Consider the following 20,786-nt stretch of genomic DNA (forward strand, 5'->3'; position numbering starts at 1 on the left):
TCAGGTGGCCAAAGTATTGGACTTTCAGCTTCAACATCAGTCCTTCCAATGAACACCCAGGACTTATCTCCTTTAGGATGAACTGGTTGGATCTCCTTGAGTCCAAGGGACTCTCAAGAGTCTTCTCCAACACCATAGTTCAAAAGCATCAATTCTTCTGTGTTCAGCTTTCTTTATAGTCCAACTCTCACATCCATACATGACTGACTACTGGAAAAACCATAGCCTTGACTAGACGGACCTTTGTTGACAAGGTAATGTCTCTGCTTTTCAATATGCTGTCTAGGTTGGTCATAACTTTCCTTCCAAGGAACAAGCATCTTTTAATTTCATGGCTGCAATCACCATCTGCAGTGATTGAAGCCCCCAAAAATAAAGTCAGCCACTGTTTCCACTATTTCCCCATCCATTTCCCATGAAGTGATGGGACCAGATGCCATGATCTTAGTTTTCTGAATGTTGAGCTTTAAGTCAACTTTTTCACTCTCCTCTTTAGAGGCTCTTTAGTTCTTTGCTTTCTGCCATAAGGGTGGTGTCATCTGCATATCTGAGGTTATTGATATTTCTCCCTGCAATCTTGATTCCAGCTTGTGCTTCTTCCAGCCCAGCATTTCTCATGATGTACTCTGCATGTAAGTTAAATAAGCAGGGTGACAATATACAGCCTTGACGAACTCCTTGGAACCAGTCTGTTGTTCCATGTCCAGTTCTAACTGTTGCTTCCTGACCTGCATACAGATTTCTCAAGAGGCAGGTCAGGTGGTCTGGTATTCCCATCTCTTTAAGAATTTTCCAGAGTTTGTTGTGATCCACACAGTCAAAGGCTTTGGCATAGTCAATAAAGCAGAAGTAGATGTTTTTCTGCAACTCTCTTGCTTTTTTTATGAAATTGGCCTTTGCTAAAAATGTACCAGCCCCACAATATCCTCCCTCCTTCCTAGAAGTGACCTCCATTCTTCATAATTTATCTCCCAAGTATATCCTTAAGCACACCCCTCCCTTCCCTTTCTGCCTTCATCATTCTTTCTTCACCCTTTCTCTGACTCACTTCTTCCTTCACTTATCCCTCCCCCTTTCCTTCTTTCCTTGTTTTTTAATCTCTTTTAATCTGCAGTTTTCCTCCACAGAAACTATAATGAGTATTTAAACCCTTGATCTATAGAGGAAAAAAAAGATATTTATTTACTGCTGTTTTATGTAGCATCTACAGTTCACAGCTAGCCTGCCTTTCTGATTTTGCACAATGGAAGTGAAGTGAAAATGAAAGTTGCTCAGTCATGTCCAACTCTTTGTGACCCCATGGACTATACAGTGCATGGAATTCTCCAGGCCAGAATACTAGTTTGGGTAGCCTTTCTCTTCTCCAGGGGATTTTCCCAATCCAGGGGCATTTGCCTGTCTTTTGATGGCCCCCACTTCCCACCCTATTATCCCCTTTAAACACTTGCTCTAGGACTGGGCCAACTCTACACAGCCCTACCTGACCCCTCCCCATCTTGCCCACTGAATTCCTTACCAAGGATGGGAAAAATCACCGTTTCCAGACCATCACGCCCAATTTGTTGCTGCTCTACTAGAGCAAGAGAAAGTGAATATTCTTCTTGCTTTCTTAATGGGGGCCTGTGATTGTCCATCCGGAGGTTTGGGAGTGAGAGTGGTATGTGCAACTGAGTATTTCTCACCTTTGGGAATTAATGGGCTGGGTGGGAGAGAAAGTAGAAATGATCAGTCACCGTATTCTCTGTGGGGATGAGAAATAGCCTATAATATTGTCACAATTTCCAAAATGCCCCTGCAGGTGCCGACCAGGTTACTATCACCTGGATGGGAGAAACCCTGAGGGCTGCACCCAGTGTTTTTGCTATGGGCATTCAGCCAGCTGCCAAAGCTCCGGAGACTACAGTGTCCATAAAATCACATCTACCTTCCATCAAGGTAAAGCATTCTGTTTTCTAGGTGTTTTGCTTTTATTTACTGCTGTACAGGGCTTTGTGCTTGTAGACTTCTGTCCGCAGGATGGGGTCCTTGAGTCACCTTTAACAGGATGACTCTCTTCTAGCTTTAAATGTACGTTATTTTGTCAGGCAATAAGAAAGAGCCTCGTGTCTTGGAAAAGTTATACTCAGACCAGCTTATGAATGACTTATAAAAATAACTAAAAAGAGAACAGATTTTCAACTCCCTGCATTTCCTATTAATGTACTTTAAAACCACAAAAGAATCATTGGATTGAGGGGCTTAACACAAGTCTTGGAATGGAATTCACATTCACTAATATTATTTCTTTCATGTATGCCAAACGAGTTAATTTATGTGAAATTAGTTACCAAGCTACAAAGCACTCTAAAAATATGGGAGATTAATATGATCTCAACTCTGAGTTTCTCTCTGGACATACTGGACCCTCTAACCTCACTAAGGCCAGACCGTGTTTATGTAAATGAAATAAAAATGCAAATTACAGGCAGATGAAAACATGTTCTCTTATTCCAAGAGTCAGATTCAAAGACAAGAAGTTAAAGCAGGTGTAAACAGGAGTAGGTGAAGGTGAAAGCCAAGTAGAGAGGTGCATAGGGAATTCTGAGGATGGTGCATGAATGTGGAAATATAAAGAAAACCCACTTGTTACTCACTCATTGCTAGTGAGTAGCAATCAAGTCTTGCCTTGTTTAACTCAACAGATGATAAGGTTTGTTCTAATGAAGAGTGGTTTTACTTATGTTCCAGATGTTGATGGCTGGAAGGCTGTCCAGAGAAATGGATTTCCTGCAAAGCTCCAGTGGTCACAGCGCCATCAAGATGTGTTTAGCTCCGCACGACGATCAGACCCTGTCTATTTTGTGGCTCCTGGTACGTGTGGTGTTTTTCCTGTAGATGTCAATTTAGAAGACTAGGAAGTCAGGATAGAAGAATGGGGTTAGAAAACATGAAAATCTTATCACTTAGTGTCCAGGGCAGTAGCATCTCCAGAAGACAATTGGGGCTTCTGTCCTATTGACAAAGTCATGGCCCAGTAGGGTAGAACTGGGTGTCCAGGTGGTCAGATCCCAGTGCAGGTTCCTGCTTCAGTCAAATGGCAAATTTCTAAGTTTCCCACCAAGACAAGAAATAAGGATTCGGGTCAAATCTGTGGGTCTATCAGGAAGCAGATGGAAAGGTGAAGACAAAGCATTTCTCAAAGCTTTAAACCAATTGTAAATTTTAAAAATATAAAAATCAGAAAAGTTGGATGGGAAAGCTCTGGTTAAAACTTTTTTTAGATTTCTTTTTTTTTTCATGTGGCTCATTTTAAAGTCTTTATTGAATTTAGTACAATATTCCTTCTGTGTTATGTTTTAGCTTTCAATGGCACCCCACTCCAGTACTCTTGCCTGGAAAATCCCATGGGCAGAGGAGCCTGGTAGGCTGCAGTCCATGGGGTCACTAAGAGTCGGACACGGCTGAGCGACTTCACTTTCACTTTTCACTTTCATGCCTTGGAGAAGGAAATGGCATCCCACTCCAGTGTTCTTGCCTGGAGAATCCCAGGGACGGTGGAGCCTGGTGGGCTGCCTGCCGTCTATGGGGTCACACAGAGTCGGACACGACTAAAGTGACTTAGCAGCAGCAGACCATGAGATTATGTGGGATCTTAGTTCCTTGATCAGGGATTGAACCCACACCCCGTGTATTGGAAGGCAAAGTCTTAGCCACTGGACCACCAAGGAAGTCCTTCTGGCTAGAATTTCTAGTTCATATTCTTAGCTGATATGTGATTCCTGGGCAAGGTGGCCTCTTAACTTTTCCAAACTTTAATTCCCTCAGCTATTAAGTGGGAAGAATAATGACTAACTCCAAGAATTATTGCCACCAAATGTGATGATGTTTGTGCAAGTATTCTATAAACTAGAAAGCACTATGTACCAGATGGTACTATTGCTGATAGACCTGGGAATCTCTACATATTGGTCTGTCATAAGGGCCAACAAAGGTCCATCTAGTCAAAGCTATGGTTTTTCCAGTAGTCATGTATGGATGTGAGAGTTGAACTCTAAAGAAAGCTGAGTACCGAAGAACTGATGCTTTAGAACTGTGGTGTTGGAGAGGACTCTTGAGAGTCCCTTGGACTGCAAGGAGATCCAACCAGTCCACCCTAAAGGAAATCAGTCCTGAATATTCATTGGAAGGACTCATGCTGAAGCTGAAACTCCAATACTTTGGCCACCTGATGGGAAGAGCTGACTCATTTGAAAAGACCCTGATGCTAGAGAAGACTTAAGGTGGGAGGAGAAGGGGATGACAGAGGATGAGATGGTTGGATGGCATCATTGACTCAATGGACATGAGTTTGAGCAAGCTCCAGGAGTTGGTGATGGACAGGGAAGCCTGATGTGCTGCAGTCCATGTGGTTGCAAAGAGTCAGACATGACTGAGCGACTGAACTGAAGTGATAAGGGCCATGCTGTGAATCATGTAATAGATGGAATTGTCTTATAATGAGGCCCTTTTAGCATTTCATTAACTAACCCTTCTTCATAGTCAATAGCAGTATGGCCATGTCCAGTGCCATGAACTGGCTCTTCTCAAAGAGTAGTTTGTGGGGAGTGATGGGTGAATAATACAGAACTCCAAGAGAAATTGCCAACATCCATGCAAACCTGCTCACTCCTTTTCTTCTCTAGTCCCCCAGCTGATCCTAGTCTTTTTGATCTGTTTCACAGCCAAATTTCTTGGGAATCAACAGGTGAGCTATGGGCAGAGCCTGTCTTTTGACTACCGTGTGGACAGGGGAGGCAGACACCCATCTGCCCATGACGTGATTCTGGAAGGTGCTGGTCTACAGATCACAGCTCCCTTGATGCCGCGTGACAAGACACTGCCTTGTGGGATCACCAAGACTTACACATTCAGGTAAAGAGAGAGACTGCAAGTAAGTCAAATAGAGCAAACGGTGTTTGAAGTCTGATTCCTTTGTTTATTCATTCAGTGATCATTCATTTATTCAACAAGCGTTTCTGAGCACCTTTATGGACCAAATATGGTGTTATGTGCTGAGACAGGTCATGACTGCTGCCCACCAGTCCCTGACAGGCTAATGGGGGAGAAAAATAAACTGATCATTGCAGCGCAGCTTGTAAGAGACAAAGTGGACACCAGTGTTCTGAATACATGCAGGAGGCATCAGTAACTTGCATTGGAGTGATGATCTAGGAAAGCTTACTGAGAAGATGTGACAATGAAGAGTAGCTTTCTAAGGAAAGAAAAGGAGTGAAGGTTACCATGGCAGAAAAAGTATGTTTGAGGAAGTTTTGTACATTTAGGAAATTCTAAGTGATTAGGCATGAGTGGAACATGGAACAGGGGAGAGGAATACAGTGAGAAGTGAGGTCAGAGAAGAGGCGGAGGTGAGGTCATGGATGGTCCTGTGTGTGTCTAAGGAAGTTACATGTTATCCTGTGAAATGGGAGATTTTTTGAAGTATGATTGACCTACAACACTATGTTAGTTCCAGGTCCATAACATAGTGATTCAATGTTTCTATACATTACAAAGTGATCACGACAATTCTAGTTACCACCTGGCCCTATACAGTGCTAGTAGATTCTTGACTGTGTTTCCCAGGCTGTACATTTCATCCTTGTGGTTCATTTATTTTATAACTGGAAGTTTTTACCTTTTAATCTCTCTCACCGTTCACTCACCCCCCACACCCTCCCTTCTTATGACTCTGTTTTTGTTTCATTATGTTTGTTTTTTAGATTTTACATGTAAATGAAATCATATTACATTTGTCTTTCTCTGTCTGAATTCTTTCACTTAGCATAACACCCTCTAGGTCCATCCATGTGGCTGCAAATGGCAAGAATTCATTCTTTTTATGGCTGAGTAATATTCCATCACACACACACACACACACTCCACATCTTCTGTATCTTCTATTGATGGACATTTTCCATATCTTGGCTATTGTGAATAATGTTGTAGTGAACATATAGGTGTATTTCTCTTTGAATTGGTGTTCTTGTTTCTTTCAGAAGAATACCCAGAAGTGGACTTGCTGGATCATATAGTAGTTCTATTTTTAATCTTTTTGAGGAACCTCCACACTGGTTTCCATAGCACCTGAACCAATTTACACTCCCACCAACAGTGCACAAACATTCCCTTTTCTCCACATCCTTGCCAACACTTGTTATTTGTTGTCTTTTTGATAATAGCCATTCTGACAGGTGTGGGATGATATCTCATCGTGGTTTTGGTTTGCATTTCTTTGATGATTAGTGATGTTGAGCATCTTTTCATGTGCCTGTTGCCCATCTGTATTCCTTCTTTGGAAAACTGTTTATTTAGGTCCTCTGCCCATATTTTAATTGGGCTGTTTATTTTTTTGATGTTGAGTAGTTGTGTAACTTATTTGTATATTTTGGATAATAATCCCTTATCAAGTACATCACTTGCAAATATTTCTCTCTAGTACGGGAATTTTGAATGGTGGGTACAGAGAGTTCAGGGGAGGGGATGTGCCTATCACATGCTTAATAGTGTATCAGAGGCTAAGAATTCAAGATGAAGAAACATGGTCTTTGTCTTCTAAGAGCTCTTGTCTTGTAGAGCATGTTATTATTTGTGCCAACATAATACAGTATAAAGTCACTTCAGTGGTGGTGCATGCTCATGGGGACTTGGGAGGAAAGGAAGGAGTGGCTTAGTTCTGTCTGAAGAAGTCAGGAAAAGCTTCACTAGGAGAACTGTGTGGACTGAGAACAGAAATAAGCACCAGGCTTTGCCAGGGACAAATCAGGACAACCTGCACGTGTGAGTATATGTGGGAATGCACAGGTATAGTATAGGGCATTGGTGAGCAGTAGTTACGGCTGGAACATAGCTAGTACAGGGCAGAGGGGCAGATAAAGTTAAAAGGGCTGGGAAGAGACCCAGCATGGTGGTTCTTGGACGTCATGTCCAGGTGCTGAGATCTGGCCCATGCCTGCAAGATGATGGAAATCTATTGAGAGATTAGAAGTAGAGGAGCGACGTGATCAGATGTGGAGGCTGGGTGCAAATCCTGTGTGGAGGACAGTTTGGGTAGAGTCTTTAACTGAACCATCGGATCACATTCACAGTGGTTCAGATGAAGGTTGTTGGGGGCCTACCCCAGGGTAGAACTAAAGGCAATAATGTATAGAAGACCCACAACACACACTGTGTTCTTCAGTAACCAACTGCAGCTTATTCTGATGCACACACTTAGCTCTCCATGCTGGAACACCCATTCCCACAGTCTCAGCTTGGTGAACTACTCTTTGAGATTCAGCTTACAGGTTTTCCCTTTGTATTTGCCTTCTCAGAACCCCAGGTAAAGTTACAGTCCATCGTGAATTTCTGCGGCATGCTGTTCACGCATCTGTTATAGCACTCTCTGCATTGTATCATAATTACACGTTTACCCACCACCTTGGGTAGACATTGATCACCTCACTCTACTTGTCTTTGTATTCTCTGTCCTAACACAGCTTCTAGCTCAAAACAAGTGCACAGTAAATACTTATTTCATGAATCAGTGGATGAGGCAAAAGGGTTAGGGTTGTTCCTGGAAGAGCTATTCCAGTAAAAACCAAAAAACATTAAAATAAAAAAATGGTACAGGGGCTGGTGATGTGATACACCGAGGCAACACGATGCCAAAACTAAGAAGTATTAGATGTGGACAGTGTGAAAGGTGGACACTGGCTTGTGAGAAGAGGAGGTGAAACATGCTCAGATAACAAATCATTTAAACAACAAAACCAAACATGAATGACAGCTCTTAAAAATCAGAGCTTCTGGACTCAGAGATGTTCCTGCTATTAGGTTTCGTGTGACTAAGAATAGAAAGTGGTCTCTGAGGACTTGGACCCACACTGGATGCCGTAACCCCTGGAGTTCAGCTTCCTACACTCCATCACATCCTGTGGGGCTTGCATTGCCCACGGAGTGGGAAAGCTCCAGGCTTGTGCCTACAGGGATATGGCTCCCTGTCCTTTATCCCCCTCTAAGCAGGGCTGTGAAGGGGCGTAGTTGTTCCTGCACTCTCGGGCATAATTGAATCAGGTATACACATTATAAGATTTGATAAGAGTTGGATTTTTCACCTTTTGGTTTTAAATCATGCAGATTAAATGAACATCCAAGCAGTAATTGGAGACCCAAGCTGAGTTACTTTGAGTATCGGAGGTTACTGCGGAACCTCACAGCCCTGAGGATCCGAGCTACCTACGGAGAATACAGTAAGTGACTAAAAGAAAGGAATTCCTCCCTTGTTAGGCTTTCGTTTAACTTACTTCAGCTCTCTAACTTGGTGACAGTCTCCAAACAAGTAGACAAACTATGAATGGTTTTGATGTAGAATCTCTGATTGGGTCTACATTTTTACATTCTACAAGACGTTGTTAACACATTACTGACCAGAGATGTATTAATACATCTTTTGTTACCCAAACGTTATTGACCAGAGTATTTCAATGTAACAAATCACCAACCACAACCATTAGTTTCTGCAAAAATCCCCCGGTCAATAAAGAGTTAAGAAGGAGTAGTTCATGGAAAGAGGTCACATCAATGAAGAATAAATGATGCTGCCTTGCTAAAGAGTCTCTGAATTTAGATTGAAGCCGATTACTTGAAGAAGGTAACCTATAGCAAAAGGGCACATTCCCTTAGCTCAGAAGTGGCATCTACAACACTGTTCTCTTTATTTCTTGAGTAGTTTCCCTTTGGGATTATACTCGGTACTACCGTGTTTGGACATCACCGTGTATTTTGTAAATTCCCATTATTGAACTTTCTACATACTACGTACTACGTTGCGTTCTCCTTATCGCGGTTGGAATTATTTAAATGAGACTGCTTAAGCTTTTTTAGCATCCATGTAAAAAGGATGCATGGCTAACATGCACCATTTCCATGTGACTGATACAGTGAATAAAGCAGGAAGTGGAAAAGATGTTTACGCACAATTTATTGAATCTTTACTATGTGCCAAGCGCACTAGGATACATGCCTTGTCTTATTTAATTTCATGACAACATGGGAGGTGGATACCTCTGTCATTTCTCTTCTGTAGCTGAGGAAACACAGTCAGAGGTATTGTGTGACTTGTCCAATTCACAGAGCTAGTGAGGATCAAGCCAGAATTCAAATCCTGATTTTTCTGACACCAGAACCAGTGCACTCAGCGATGATGAAGTGCTACATCATTATGCACGCCAGAGTGAGTGAATGTCATCTGGGCTATCACTGAAAAAATTAATCAGTAGTCACTCTATACTCGAATAAAAGATAAAAAGTTAAAAAAAAAAGTCAATCTAAGAAAGAAATGGAAAGTCTTATTCAAGCCAATATAAGAAGTAGAGCCTGGAGGCTGTCTCTCGGAAAGTTCTGAGAACTGTTCCAAAGTGGTAAAGGGGAAGCCAGTATGTATGTGACCTTGGAAGGAGTGTGTGCAGTTAAGCACATGTCTTGGTAGAAGGGTACTGCTATTCCCAGGGGACAGATATCTTAATTAATGGTTTTAGTGCTTCTCTAAGTATGAGAAGATCCAATAAACTGGATCAATAGAATTTTTCCTGAAAATATCTGACTGTCTAAGGGCCGGTTTTGTCAGGTTTATGAGAGCACAAGGTACTTCATTCTGATCTTTGTCTTGAATTCCTTTCAGGATGTGCTGTAGGTCAGCGACCACAGTGGCTAAAGACCTGATTCTTGTAGAACAGGATAGTGGGCAGTGTTCTTTATTTTACAGTCCTTTCCCTTCTGTCTTAATTTCAGTCATGGTTTGGGAGGTATTTTGTGACCACTTTGTCCCACAGCGCTAGAAATGCACATTCCCAAGTCAAGTGAGGACTTTTTTGACAGGCCACAGAAAGTGCTGTTACTGGGCCAGTTTCTGTTAACAGTAACCAAAAGCCTCTGGACCACCTGTCTTACTAGTCTGTTACAGTCCTCAGAATAGTTCCCTTTTGTTGCTTCTTCCCATACTGTACATTATTACAATCACTGATCTTGTAAAACTATGTATTTGATCAAATTGTTTCTAGTCACCTAATTATCATTAATTTTATCTGAGGCTCAGGCACACATTTGGTGGGTTTCCCAGGTGGCTCAGTGGTAAAGAATCTGCCTGTCAGTGCAGGAGATGTAAGAGACATGGGTTCAGTCCCTGGGTCGGAAAGACCCCCTGAAGGAGGAAATGGCAACCCCCTCCAGTACTCTTGCCTGGAGAATCCCATGGTCAGAGGAACCTGGCAGGCTACAGTCCATGGGGTTGCAAAGAGTCGGACACAACTGAGTGACTGAGCGTGCATGCCTACATTTGCAGAGAACTTTAATCTTGTAAAATAGGCAGCATATAATATAACTAGTAACATTAATAAGGTCATAAGCAAGTATTTAAAGTAAGAACTTCCATTATGCATGACCCAGTTTCTCCAGGTTGTCTGACTAGTCAGTTCTGCACCAATCGCTGTCTTTAAGGGAAATGATATATTGGCATTGACATCAAGTTCACCAATGATGTCTGCACATACAAGGCAAGTAAGCAGGAGGTCACTGTGACCCCTTTCCAGGATTGACAAAGGAATGTTATGTCTAAGGAGTTACATGGCTGGAGCCAGAAGGAGAAAAGTTGATCTTTGTGGTTGAGCAGGTATTTCTGCCACATGGAAGCTCTGCTTAACACATAATGCAGATGCACAATGTAAGTAGAAGGGAGGAAGGAAGCCAAAGGGCAGAGAGAAAGTTTTATGTCTAAATTTTCCTCGTCTTGCCTTAAAATGTGTATTTCTTTTTATTAAGGAGTTAAGAAACAAATCCAGTGTGAGGCCTGACTTTAGATCCCTGGACCTAACCACTTGTTGTCTCCCTCCTGTCTTCTTTCTTGCAGGCACTGGGTACCTCGACAACGTGACCTTGATCTCAGCCCGCCCCGTCTCGGGAACCCCAGCACCCTGGGTTGAACAATGTGTATGTCCTGTTGGGTACAAGGGACAGTTCTGCCACGAATGTGCTTCTGGCTACAAAAGAGATTCAGCCAGACTGGGACCTTTTGGCACCTGTATTCCTTGTAACTGCCAAGGGGGAGGGGCCTGTGATCCAGACACAGGTGAGTGAAAAGACACCGGGACCAGGCGGTTCGGGGTGCAGCCAGGTGACCAGGGTCTCCTGTGGAAGAGAGAGCTGTGCAGGAAAGGCCGTGCCTAAGCTCATTTCAGAGATGGGAAAGGATTAAGGAGAGCAGGGCTGGACTCCAGGGAAGATGGACACGGCGCTTTATTACATTCCATCCTTTTCACGATGGAAATGCCACAAGATTGTGAGAAAGGTGCTAGGTTACAGGAAATGGCTGTCACGGTTCAGTGCTGGGTCGGGGAGCTGGTGTCACATTGCAAGAATTGTTTGGGGAGATCAAAGGCAGTGTCAGGACCGGAATGAGTATGCCGACAAGTGGTGTAGTCAGGCCGTGGGGAAGAGGGGAGTGGTGTTAACTTATGGATGGTGGTAAAAGGAGTGCGTGTCTGCTTAGCCTGGGAGAGGGAGGGTGAGATTCAGGGTCGTGGCCATGTTTAGAGTTGGCAGGAGGGCAGAGGGGAGGGCCAGCGCTCAGGCACTCTGGGGAAAGCTGCAGACAGGGAGGCTTTGAATTACTAACCCCTGCCTCCCACGCGTCGTCCTCTGTATTAAAGAAAGTGGATAGTTTTACCTGCTCATTTCTCTGCCCTCCGTTCTCCCTCTGCCTCCCAGGAGATTGTTACTCAGGGGATGAGAACCCTGACATTGAGTGTGAGGACTGCCCCATCGGTTTCTACAACGACCCGCATGACCCAGGCAGCTGCAAGCCCTGTCCCTGTCGCAATGGGTTCAGCTGCTCCGTGATGCCCGAGACAGAGGAGGTGGTGTGCAATAACTGTCCCCACGGCATCACTGGTGAGGCCAGCTGCCCACCCTGTTCTCCTGCCATGCATCTGTCCAATCCAAGGGATCTCCAGGGACTGCTCATGACTCAGGGTTATTCTCAATGGGCTCATTTTAAAGATAAGGAGAGATCGATGCCCAAGAGCTGAAGTGGATTGAAGAAGGGCAGGGTGTAGAGCTATGGGAGGAGACATCTAAAGCTGTTTTAAGAGGTTTGTAATTAGGAGGCGAAGTTGTCAGATGAAATATGGAATTTAACTAAGTTTTAAAAAAATGAACCCCAAGGAGGGACTTCCCTGGTGGCCCAGTTGTTAAGATTTCACATTCCAGTGGGGTGAAGATGGGGGTTGGGGATGGGATGAGGGGTTGAGGGGTGGGTGCAGGTTTGATCTCTAGTTGGGGGTCTAAGATCCCACATGCCGCATGGCCAAAAAACCCAAAGATAAATAATATTATAACAAATTCAATATAGATTTTAAAAAAGGTCCTCATCAAAAACAAACAAAAAAAATTGAACCAAGCTAAAGAAGGAAACTTAGTAACGTTATACGTGTCACACCTCTCTGCTGGTTGGTCTCAAAGAAGAGCTTGTCTTGAGCCGCAGCCTTGGTGGTTTGGTGCTCCATCTGACTTCTCCCTAGCCAGCTTGTTAACTGGCAGGAAGGCCCCTGGTGGTGCTTGTGTTCTAGAATCTGTGACCACCGTGGAGTGGAAGAGTCAGCCTCTTGCTGTGGGTTCCTGCTCCTGAGCCTGCTTTTGTGGGGTCCCAGGTTAGGGAAGCTCTTTTGGGGAGTAGCATAATTTCAGCCTCTGCCTCTGGTTTTGCTTCTAATCGATGATCCCGTGGGCGGCTTGACTTGGTTCCTTCCAGGTGCCCGCTGCGAGCTCTGTGCCGACGGCTACTTTGGGGACCCCTTTGGGGAACATGGTCCAGTGAGGCCTTGTCAACCTTGTCAGTGCAGCGACAATGTGGACCCCAGTGCCCCCGGGAACTGCGACCGCCTGACAGGCAGGTGTCTGAAGTGCCTTCACAACACGACCGGTGCCCACTGCGACCAGTGCAAAGCCGGCTACTATGGGGACCCCTTGGCTCCCAACCCAGCGGACAAGTGTCGAGGTAGGACTGCACCCCGAGGCAGACTGGCCAGGTTCTGTGTGTGTGTGTGCGTGTGTGCGTGTGTGCATGTACACGTGTGAGAACATACAAATGGGCAGGGCTGACCACGGGTAATATTGTGATGCTACTTTGGCTTCTCTGACCTGCCTGGACCTTTCACTGATCAGAAGTCTTAAGACCAATTTCCCCTGCAGCAGGGCTCTGGCAGTCAGAGCCAGAGGATGTCGAAAGGGTTAAGGCTGAGTGGGAGAAGTGAAAAGGGCCAGGTTTACATTCCAAAGTGGAAGAGGAGATAAAATGGGGCTGCCTCCTATGCTAGTCCCCAGGCTGGTAGGCAGGCAAGTGGCCGCCAGACCCGTAAGAGGGAGGTAATAAATGACTCGAGATGAAGCCTGGACACACTGAAGTGGGAGGGGAGTGGGCTGTAAAGTAGTTGGAGAGACCCTCTCAGGAAGTCAGTGTGATTGATGTATAGAAAGGTGACAGTCCACACGTCTCCTAAGGAGGTCGGGCTTCAAAGCAGTAGCTCTCGTGGAGCATTCCTGGGGGCTGCTTCAGATCAGATCAAAGCACGAATGTGCAGACCGGGCCTCTTGCTCAGCCCTTCTTTCAAGCCTTTGTATGTGTTCTGTTCTAGAGGCAAATTCAGTTCAAGAGAGCTGGCCTGCCACTTAGACTCACCGCTCAGTCACCAAGGTCCCAGACCAGCCTGGTGCCCAGAACTCAGGAACTTGCTTGTTTTAAGGTCCAGAGTGGCTCTGGGGACCCAGACTGGAGGTTCCCCAGGAGGTCTGCAGGGCGCCCAGAGCCCCTCATTCAGACCAGAGTGCCCAGCCCTGGAAATGCTTGAGGACCTCTGTGCAACTTAGGGCTTCTCCCCAGGGGCACAAATTCCACCTGCCCTGACCCCAGCTTGTGGGTTAGCTGTGATGTCATATGATAGGAAGCATTCCCATGACATCAGCAGTATGAGCTTAAGTCCAGTTTTTTAACGTACCTCTTGTATTATTCTGATCTCGCCAATTAATTTCTCTGAGTCTCAGTTTCCTCATACGGATGATTAATATTTTACTCAAAGTAGTTGCAAAGATAAAATAGCATATGAGAAAGCACACTGTAAACTATATAATTCCATCTGAAAAGAAAAGTGAAATTGTTAATTGCTTAGTCATGTTCAATTCTTTGCGACTCCATATACTGTAGCCCACCAGCCTCCTCTGTCCATGGGATTCTCCAGGCAAGAATACTGGATGGGTTGCTGTCTTTTCTCTGGGGATCTTCCCAACCCAGGAATTGAACCCAGGTCTCCTGCATTGCAGGCAGATTCTTTACTGTCTGAGCCACCAGGGAAGCCCATATCTATAAAGTGCTATTAACATAGATCTCACTGCATTTAGACAATATAATTTTTTCACTGAACTGTCTTTTATCAAGCTCTCACCATGTGTGCAGTGTGGAGCTATATACTGATGTTATAATAATGAATAAGTCAGCCCAGCTCAGCAAAGAGCTCATATGCTAATAAGGAAGACACAGAAATATGGAAGCAAATAATAACATATGCTCAGATGTTATTCCAAGAGTTTTGTGATCACTGAAGTTGGAGTACCCAGAGAATCACTCCATGTGAGCAGTGTCTCACCCACTGGTATATCCTCAGCTCCTAGAACAGAATGTGACCCAGTGCTACTGAATCAGTTTGATTGAATAAAGGTACTACTTTACTGCATTCCCTACGTCAAAGGCAGCAGAGCAGAAGGACAACAGTACTGGCTCTTCCAAAGTTCTCATTCTTGCCATCTTCTTGCTGCATGTCCTAGGACAGATTACTCAACCTCTCTGAGCCCATATTTCTCATCTGTAATATGCAGGGAGGTGTCTACATCTGGCATATTGTAGGCCCAGAAGAAATGTTACTCTTCCTGTGAGCAAACCCAGAGTATCTGTGGAATATCCAAGAGACTTACAATTTAATGGGGGGAAGTAAATCAGTGTCACTAGAAAGGATGGGCTGTTGAAGTGTCTCTTCATCCACACACACACACCAAACAGACCTGCCAGATGATTCCCAAGACCTCTCTGTGTTGGGAATGTGCTTGGAGACATAGCCAAGAAACTAATCCAACACAATATGAATCAACAAGGGCAAAGAAGGGTTCTTTGCTTGGGTAACTGGATCTTCCTTTTATCTTTGCTATACCTCCAGGTTCCAGAATTAGTTTGACATGAAAGCTTCCTGTTTGTCTTTTGTCTCTAGCTTGCAACTGCAACCCAATGGGCTCGGAGCCCGTGGAGTGTAGAAGTGATGGCAGCTGTGTTTGCAAGCCAGGATTTGACGGCCTCAACTGTGACCATGCAGCATTAACCAACTGTCCAGCTTGCTATAATCAAGTGAAGAGTCAGGTGTGCATGCTAGCCAGCCCTCACCTTCACAAGTAGAATCCTGAAGTATCTTCTGGGTGGTTCTGTCACAAACCCAGGCTCCTCCTAGTCTCCTGAGGACAGGAGTGGGGATTACTATTTCTCTCTTGAAAAATTGTTATGTTAAAAAATTTCCATGTAGTAGTAATAATACTTCAGAGTTAGGTTCTTATATTTACCATTTTTGAAAAATGTGTTATTCTTTAAAAGTCACATAGGTGGAACTGAAAATGCCACCCATGTCCACTGAATCTGAATTCAGTGCTCTATTATAATATGCCACTTTCTCAATGGATTTTTCCCAAGAAATGTCCTTATGAAACAAACAAAGGAAACCTAAACATATAAAAGAGATGTCATGGATCACTGCCTTGTCATGGCAAAGGGGCTTGCATAACTCAATGAAGTTATGAGCCAAGCTGTGCAAGGACACCCAGGATGGGTCACAGTGGAGAATTCTGACAAAACATGGTCCACTGAAGGAGGGAATGGTGAATCTCTCCAGTATTCTTGCCTTGAGAACCCCATGAACAGTATGAAAAGGCAAAAAGATATGACACCAGAAGATGAGCCCCCCATGTTGGAAGATGTCCAGTATGCTACTGGGGAGGAGCAGAGAAATAGCTCCAGAAAGAAATAAGTGGCTGGGCCAAAGTGGAAATAATGCTCAGTTGTGGATGTGTCTGGTGGTGAAAGTAAAGCCCAATACTGTAAAGAACAATACTGCATAGGAACCTGGAATGTTAGGTCCGTGAATCAAGGTAAATTGGATGTGGTCAAGCAGGAAATGGCAAGGGTGAACACTGATATTTTAGGAATCAGTGAACTAAAATGGATGGGAATGGGTGAATTTAATTCAGATGACCATTGTATCTAAAACGGTCTGTGCAAGAATCCCTTAGAAGAAATGGAGTAGCCCTCATAGTCAACAAAAGAGTCTGAGATGTAGTACTCGAGTGCAATCTCAAAAGTGGCAGAATGATCTCAGTTCGTTTCCAAGGCAAACCATTCAGCATCACAGTAATCCAAGTCTATGCCCTGACCACTGATGCTGAAGTTGACTGGTTCTGTGAAGATTTACAGGACCTTCTAGAACTAACACCAAAAAAAGATGTCCTTTTCATCACAGGGGACTGGAATGCAAAAGTAGGAAGTCAAGAGATACCTGGGATAACAGGCAAGTTTGGCCTTGGAGTACAGAATGAAGCAGGGCAGATGCTAACAGAGCTTTGCCAAGAGAACACACTGGTCATAATAAACACTCTCTTCCAACAACACAAGAGACGATGTGATGTCTACACGTGGACATCACCAGATTGTCAATACTAAAATCAAATTGATTGTATTCTTTGCAGCTAAAGATGGAGAAGCTGTATACAATCAGCAAAAACAAGACTGGGGAGCTGACTGTGGCTCAGATCATGAGCTCCCTATTACCAATTCAGGCTTAAATTGAAGAAAGTAGGGAAAACCATCAGGCCATTCAGGTATGACCTAAGTCAAATCCCTGATGATTATACAGTGGAGGTGACAAATAGACTCAAGGAATTAGATCTGATAGAGTGTCTAAAGAACTATGGACAGAGGTTCATAACCTTGTACAGGAGGCGGTGACTAAAACCATCCCCAAGAAAAAGAAATGCAAGACGGCAAAGTGGTTATTTAAGGAGGCTTTACAAACAGCTGAGAAAAGAAGAGAATCAAAAGGCAAGGGAGAAAGGGAAAGATATACCCAACTAAATGCAGAATTCCAGAGAACAGCAAGGAGCGATAAGAAAGCCTTCTTAAGTGAACAATGCAAAGAAACAGAGGAAGACAATAAAATGGGGAAGTCTAGAGATGTCTTCAAGAAAACTGGAGACATCAAGGGAGTATTTCATGCAAGGATGGGCACGATAAAAGAGATGGTAAGGACCTAATAGAAGCAGAAGAGATTAAGAAGAAGTGGCAAGAATACACTTAAGAACTATACAAAAAAAAGGTCTTAATGACCTAAATAACCATGATGGTGTGGTCACTCACCTAGAGCCAGACATCCTAGAATGTGATGTCAAGTGGGCCTTAGGAAGCATTGCTAACAACAAAATTTCACTTCATGGCAAATAGAAGGAGAAAAAGTAGAAACAATAACAGATTTTATTTTCATGGGCTCCAAAATCACTGCGGATAGAGACTGCAGCCATGAAATTAAAAGATGCTTACTCCTTGGAAAGAAAGCTATGACAAACCTAGACAGCGTATTAAAAAGCAGAGACATCACTTTGCCAACAAAGGTCCATGTAGTCGAAGCTATGGTTTTTCCAGTAGTCACGTACAGATGTGAGACCGTTAAGAAGATCGAGAGCCGAAGAATTGATGATTTCAAATTGTGGTGCTTGAGAAGACTCTTGAGTCCCTTGAGGACTCAAAGTTCAAACCAGTCAATCCTAAAGGAAATCAACCCTGAATATCCATCAGAAGGACTGATGCTGAAGCTGAAGCTCCAGTACTTTGGCCATGTGATGTGTAGAGCTGACTCATTGGAAAACACCCTGATGCTGGGAAAGGTAGAAGGCAGGTGGAGAACAGGGTGACAGAGGATGAGATGGTTGGGTGGCATCAGCAATTCAATGGACACGAGTTTGAGCAAATTTCGAGATATAGTGAAGGACAGGGAAGCCTGGCATGATGCAGTCTATGGGGTTGCAGAAGGTTGGACACGATTTAGCAACAGAACAACAACAACATAAAAGATATGTTGTTATATTTTATTCCATAAAAGAGGAATCTAAAGGTGTCAGGGCTGTCCAAACAGAAATGGCCTCTAGAAATTTTTCATTCAAATTCCAGAGAAGAATGAAATTGATGTTGTTGTTGTTAGTTGTGAATTATTATTTTTACTGGAGTGAAGGGCGGGGGAGCGAAGGGTCCAAACAGAACCCAAATGCAGAACAAACTCAGCCTGTTTTTTAAAATTTATCTATTTAACCAGCCTCTGTAGCACTTCCTCTATTCCCGGCACTATTCTACAAATACTAACTCATTTAGTCCAAATAATAAGTCTGTGCGATATTATTATCCTCATCCTATGGATAAAGAAAGTGACTTGCCTAAGGTCACACAGCTAGTGAGTAGTGGGACCAGGATCCAGACTCAGAAAGTCTAGGGTCTAGAGTCTGAATTTTACCATGACATGCCAAGCCTTTCTGGACTTATAGCCATTAGCCCCTGGATGCATGCGTTTGTGCTCAGTCGCTTCAGTTGTGTCTGACTCTTTGTAACCCTATGGACTGTAGCCCACCAGGCTGCTCTGTCCATGGGATTCTTCAGGCAAGAACACTGGAGTGGCAACCAGTATTTCCATGCCCTTCTCCAAGGGATCTTCCCGATTCAGGGATCAAACTGGTGTCTCTTGTCTCCTGTTGGGGGGTGGGTTCTTTACCACTAGTGCCACCTGGGGAGCCTTAGCCCCTGGATACCTGGCATATTATATTCCACCGTGAACCCCATCCTCTGTTCTAATCCTCTTTCTTTCGTGGTTTCAGATGGATCAGTTTATGCAGCAACTTGAGAGCCTGGAGACACTGCTTTCGAAGGCTCAGGCTGGCGGAGGAGCAGTGCCTGACACAGAACTGGAGGGCAGGATGCAGCAGGCTGAACAGGCCCTGCAGGACCTTCTGAGAGAAGCCCAGATTTCAGAAGGTGATGGAGGCCCGTTTTACACAGGAGAGAATTCAGAGGCTTAGAAAGCAGTCCCCTGGGTTACAGAATCTTTGGTGGTAACAGTTCAGCAGATGTCTCTGCCTAGCCCTTGCGGAGGTGGCAGAACTGTCTGTGATGTTTTCCTGAGATTTGAAATGATGGAGATAAAAAAGCATGCATTCACATACTGGGCTTTTACTGTTTTGCCGAAAGCCAGTCAAAGTCACTTTTTCAGCCCTCTATTTTTGATGACTTGACCCCCCAACGTGCTCATCCTCCCTTTCCTTGTTGGTGTTCAGGTGCTATTAGATCCCTCAATCTCCAGTTGGCCAAGGCCAGGAGCCAAGAGAATAGCTACCAGACCCGCCTGGATGACCTCAAGATGACCGTGGAGAGACTTCGGACCCTGGGCAGCCAGCATCAGGACCGAGTTCAGGATACCCGCAGGCTCATCACACAGATGCGCCTGAGCCTGGAGGAGAGCGAGGCTGCCCTGCGGAACACTGTAGGTGGTGCTGGGCTAGGGGGTGAGAGTCCCTGCTGAGCTGGGGGGCCCACTGCACATGTCATGGGCTCACTTTTTCTCTCGGGTTTTCTGGTCTCTCTGGTAGTCAGTAGGACTTCTTTTCCTTGCAGCAGTCACAGCTTTCTTTGACTTCCTGCCAGTTCCCATTTTATGCTTTATGGCTTCCCAGGTGGCTCAGTAGTAAAGAATCCACCTGCCAAGCAGGAGATGTAGGTTCGATCCCTGGGTCAGGAAGATCCCCTGGAGGAGGAAATGGCAAACCCACTCCCTTATTCTTGCCTGGGAAATCCTATGGACAAAGGAGTCCAGCAGGTTGCAGTCCATGGGGTCACAAAAGAGTCGGACACGACTTAGTGACAGCCTTTCTCTTTCACCAGTTCATTTCTTGCTACCTGTAGCATTGTCTGCTCCCTTCTTTCTTCCTATCTTCTAGCTTGTTAGCTCTGAGAGGGCAGGATTGAGTTTTGTTCATCTTTACTTTCTCAGCCCATAACACCAAGTATGGCTCTGACAAATGTTTGCTGTATGAAAGAATGAATGAACAAAATGAAGAGGGAAGGAAGGAGACCAATAAAAACATGGTGATGAAAATAGGGAAAAACTTTAACTACAGTATGGTTTTCCTAATGATGTAGCTTGTGGTGTGATAGGAAGAAGAGATTTGAATGAACACTCTTGTCTTTCCGAATAAAGGAGGAAATGGGGACAATAATGTAAGATGGGAGGTGGATAAAGAAAGTTGGAAGATAATCAGATATAATGCTGGGGAAATGAAGGATTTAAAAATACTGTGTATTGATTTTCCTTTTGTAGAATATTCAGAAAATAAATGTCCCCTATGATCTCATTGCTACGAAATAACTACCATTAAAACTTGGCCTATGTTCTGGACTTTAAATATATATGAAGATATAAACATGCATATATTTTAAAATCCATTTATATATACAGAATTTTTTTGAACTTGGATTTCTATTTGATTCAGTCTCTACATTTTTTTTTTTTAATGTAATGACCATGGTAAACCAGGGACTCTTGATGCGTCAGGTTGGGGAATTCTGTGTGACTAATGACAAGGGGTTCAGACAGGACAGCTGCAGAAGCTGCTTAGGC

At 44.1% G+C, this 20,786-nt stretch overlaps 1 protein-coding gene across 2 annotated transcripts in view; it reads left to right on the forward strand.

Moving 5' to 3' along the window:
- Positions 1-20,786, forward strand: part of LAMC2 (laminin subunit gamma 2) — a 67,746-nt gene that overhangs the window by 33,884 nt on the left and 13,076 nt on the right. For both annotated transcript variants that reach the window (XM_027565543.1, XM_027565542.1), the window contains 10 exons: positions 1,799-1,935; positions 2,728-2,850; positions 4,701-4,890; positions 8,134-8,246; positions 10,901-11,119; positions 11,758-11,940; positions 12,800-13,045; positions 15,303-15,448; positions 18,991-19,147; positions 19,447-19,652. In XM_027565543.1, the coding sequence (XP_027421344.1) occupies positions 1,799-1,935; positions 2,728-2,850; positions 4,701-4,890; positions 8,134-8,246; positions 10,901-11,119; positions 11,758-11,940; positions 12,800-13,045; positions 15,303-15,448; positions 18,991-19,147; positions 19,447-19,652 (1,720 nt within the window). The remainder of the gene's footprint in view (positions 1-1,798; positions 1,936-2,727; positions 2,851-4,700; positions 4,891-8,133; positions 8,247-10,900; positions 11,120-11,757; positions 11,941-12,799; positions 13,046-15,302; positions 15,449-18,990; positions 19,148-19,446; positions 19,653-20,786) is intronic.

The sequence above is a fragment of the Bos indicus x Bos taurus genome, chromosome 16 (assembly GCF_003369695.1).
Source record: "Bos indicus x Bos taurus breed Angus x Brahman F1 hybrid chromosome 16, Bos_hybrid_MaternalHap_v2.0, whole genome shotgun sequence".
Classification (NCBI taxonomy): Eukaryota; Metazoa; Chordata; class Mammalia; order Artiodactyla; family Bovidae; genus Bos; species Bos indicus x Bos taurus.